Source organism: Eutrema salsugineum, unplaced genomic scaffold, assembly GCF_000478725.1.
Source record: "Eutrema salsugineum unplaced genomic scaffold, Eutsalg1_0 scaffold_14, whole genome shotgun sequence".
In the NCBI taxonomy this organism is placed as follows: Eukaryota; Viridiplantae; Streptophyta; class Magnoliopsida; order Brassicales; family Brassicaceae; genus Eutrema; species Eutrema salsugineum.
In genome coordinates this window covers 5,204,676-5,208,122 of record NW_006256877.1, presented here as the reverse complement: position 1 = coordinate 5,208,122, position 3,447 = coordinate 5,204,676, and the positions used below count along the sequence as shown (strand labels likewise).

General features: G+C 40.7%; 1 protein-coding gene across 1 annotated transcript in view; it reads left to right on the top strand.

Annotated features, from left to right (window-relative positions):
* LOC112088397 overlaps positions 1 to 2,265 on the top strand; it is a 2,923-nt gene extending 658 nt beyond the window's left edge. Inside the window, exons 2-4 of the mRNA XM_024158667.1 lie at positions 79 to 308; positions 619 to 1,488; positions 1,804 to 2,265. Coding sequence (XP_024014435.1) covers positions 79 to 308; positions 619 to 1,488; positions 1,804 to 2,265 — 1,562 coding nt within the window. The remainder of the gene's footprint in view (positions 1 to 78; positions 309 to 618; positions 1,489 to 1,803) is intronic.
* The last annotated feature ends 1,182 nt before the right edge of the window (positions 2,266 to 3,447 follow it).

The window sequence follows — 3,447 nt, the reverse complement described above, 5'->3', positions numbered from 1 at the left end:
TCTTTCCATTGCTCACAAATTCGACTACAATGTCGATCATTCGAGTAAGAAATTGCCTAACTGTTAAGTGTTGGGTAGATGGTTGCAAATGGAGGGTTCGCGCTTCAACTGTTGGGAGCAGCAAATGTTTTTGGGTTAAAACTTATACTCGAGAACACACGTGTTCTGTGACTGTGCGATCACAACGCACCCGCCATGCAACCCATGAGGTTCTAGGCCATCTATATAAGGACTTCGTCGGCGGTGTTGGCCCAAAAGTCTTACCAAATCACGTCGCCGAAGCTCTGACCAAACGATATAGTATAAAGGTATGTGGTAGAGTTATATTATTTCTTTGGTAGAGTTATTATCTCTTTGAGTAGACTTTTATTATTTTGGTAGAGTTATTCGCTCAATTGGTAGACTATTTATTTTTTGGTAGAGTTATTAGCTCAATTGGTAGACTTTTTTTAATTTTTGGTAGAGTTATTAGCTCAATTGGTAGACTTATATAATTTATTTGGTAGACTTATATACTTTATTTGGTAGAGTTATTATCTACCATGGTAGAGTTATAATTTTTGTGGTAGAGTTATTATCTTATTTCGTAGACGTCACTATATTATTTCTCATTATAAGGTTGACTATTGGAAAGCACATCGGGCCCTAAAGTATGCTCGAGAACTAGTATCAGGGACGTCTGAAAGTGGTTATGAAGATCTGCCTTCATACTTATATATGATTCGGCGAGCAAATCCGGGTACACTAATCAAGCTAGAAGTTGATGAGGAAGATAGATTCAAATTTATGTTCCTCTCATTTGGCGCAAGCATACAGGGGTTTCCCTTCATGAGGAAAGTGGTAGTGGTCGACGGTACGTTTTTACATGGAAAATACAAAGGTACCCTACTACTCGCCACCACGCAAGATGGAAACTTCAACATTTTTCCCGTAGCCTTTGCTGTTGTTGATACTGAGAACGATGAGTCTTGGGAATGGTTTTTTACACAACTACACCGTGTTATTCCTGATGATGAAGGACTTGCCATTATTTCTGATAGGCATAAATCCATAGGAAATGCTATAGGGAAGGTTTATCCTCTTGCTAGTCGGGGTATTTGTACATATCATCTCCATAAGAACATTATGGTGAAATTCAGAGGCGCTGAAACATTCAAGCTTGTTAAGAAGGCTGCCACTGCTTATAGACTTCTCGAGTTCAATGCCCTTTTTGCTCAGATTCAAGAGGCAAATCCTGCACTGCATGCATACTTGGTGAAGGCAGATATTTGTATGTGGAGTCGTGTACACTTCCAAGGTGATAGGTACAATTTCACCACTAGCAACATAGCGGAGTCATTAAACAAGGTGCTATCTGCTGCAAGAGGTAAGCCTATCGTACGACTAGTGGATGATATAAGGAGTCTCCTGACCAGGTGGTTTGCTAAAAGACGTGTGAATGCCAATAACATGGCTACCACTCTAACAACGGGCGTTCTGCTGCAAGAGGTAAGCCTATCGTACGACTAGTGGATGATATAAGGAGTCTCCTGACCAGGTGGTTTGCTAAAAGACGTGTGAATGCCAATAACATGGCTACCACTCTAACAACGGGCGTTGAAAAGTTGCTGGAGGTAGTCACTACTTTACCTTGTAGACTTTCTTTTATTTGGTAGACTTGTATCTGCTATTAGGTAGACTTTCTTTTATTTGGTAGACTTGGCACACTTATCTCTGCTATTTAGTAGACTTTCAATTATTTGGTAGAGTTATTACTTCTATGTGGTAGACTTATATAACTTCTGAATAATTCCTTGCCGACAGGCTAGAGTTGAAGATGCTAAACTCTTACCTGTGCAAGAGATTGATCAGCATCGTGCAGAGGTTTTAGGCACAACATCTGCACATGTTGTCAATTTAACGGAGAAAACATGTACTTGTCGACGGTTTGATTTGGATAAAATTCCTTGCGTACATGCCATAGCCGCCGCCGATAGGAGGAAGTTGTCGCCGATCTCTCTTTGCCATCATTACTACCACACTAGTTACTTGCAACAAGCGTATGCTGTTAGTGTGATGCCAAGAGACGTAGCACTCCCTGTGCCAGATGAAGTAGCAACCAAAATTTGTCTCCCGCCTGATGTTCGCAACCGACCCGGCAGACCAAAGAAAATTCGGATTAAGGGTGCGTTCGAGGCCGCCATGGCGAGTAAACGTCCTCGGAAGATCCCCAAATGTGGTAACTGGGGCCAAGGCGGACATAATCGCCTAACTTGTCGAGCTTAGTTGACAAATCGAAAACCTTGTATTTGTACTATTATAGACTGCAATAATCCGCTTGAAAACCTTGTTTTATGTACTTGTAAATCTGGAACTTGTTTTACCTAAACTCGGATTAAGGGTGCGTTCGAGGCCGCCATGGCGAGTAAACGTCCTCGGAAGATCCCCAAATGTGGTAACTGTGGCCAAGGCGGACATAATCGCCTAACTTGTCGAGCTTAGTTGACAAATCAAAAACCTTGTATTTGTACTATTATAGACTGCAATAATCCACTTGAAAACCTTGTTTTACGTACTTGTAAATTTGGAACTTGTTTTACCTAAACTCTACTATTTTACAATAATAAATCTACCAATCATGCTATAAATCTACCAATACTGCAATAAATCTACCAATCATGTTATAAATCTACCATTCATGGAATAAATCTACCAGTCATGTTATAAATCTACCAATATTGCAGTAAATCTACCAGTCATGTTATAAATCTACCATTCATGGAATAAATGTACCAATCATGTTATAAATCTACAAAGCAGGTACCTTTTACAGCCATGGCGATTCGCTTTAAATTCCAAAACACAAGCGACGCCTAAATTCCAAAAGACCACCAAAGAGGCTGGCTATGAGTAATAAATCGGCCAAAATACAACATCCGATACCAAAAGTCTACCAATTAGTTTGGATCTGAGTATTAAATCTACCAAAAAACGATCTCAGATCCCAAAGGTCTACCAAACGAAGATCTCAGTTAGCGGAGTCTGTCTGTAAACCGTACTTGTCATCAAATAAACTTCGAGGGTTAGGATCAGACATCCGAGATTCTTCTGCTTCATGTACCTCATCAAAAATCTCAGCTGCGTATTTCATACGAATGAGAGGCATGTTGCTATCTTTCAGCTGGTCCCATTTATGGCACAAAGCCAAACACTCGATGGTCTTCAAAGTAAAGACGCCACAATCACCTGATAACAAGTACCCGATAATTAGTTAAAAGTCTACCAAATAAAAATACCAAATCTACAGAGCTGCATTGCACCTGTCTGTCTGTTTAGTGCCGCTGTTTTATACATGTAGATATGAAACTGCCCCTCCTTCATACCCTTCTTGAGCTCCGGTGGTGCCATATGTTTCAACAACAGCGGAATCATCCTCGCGTAGGGCTTCACAGACTCCTCCACCTCGCC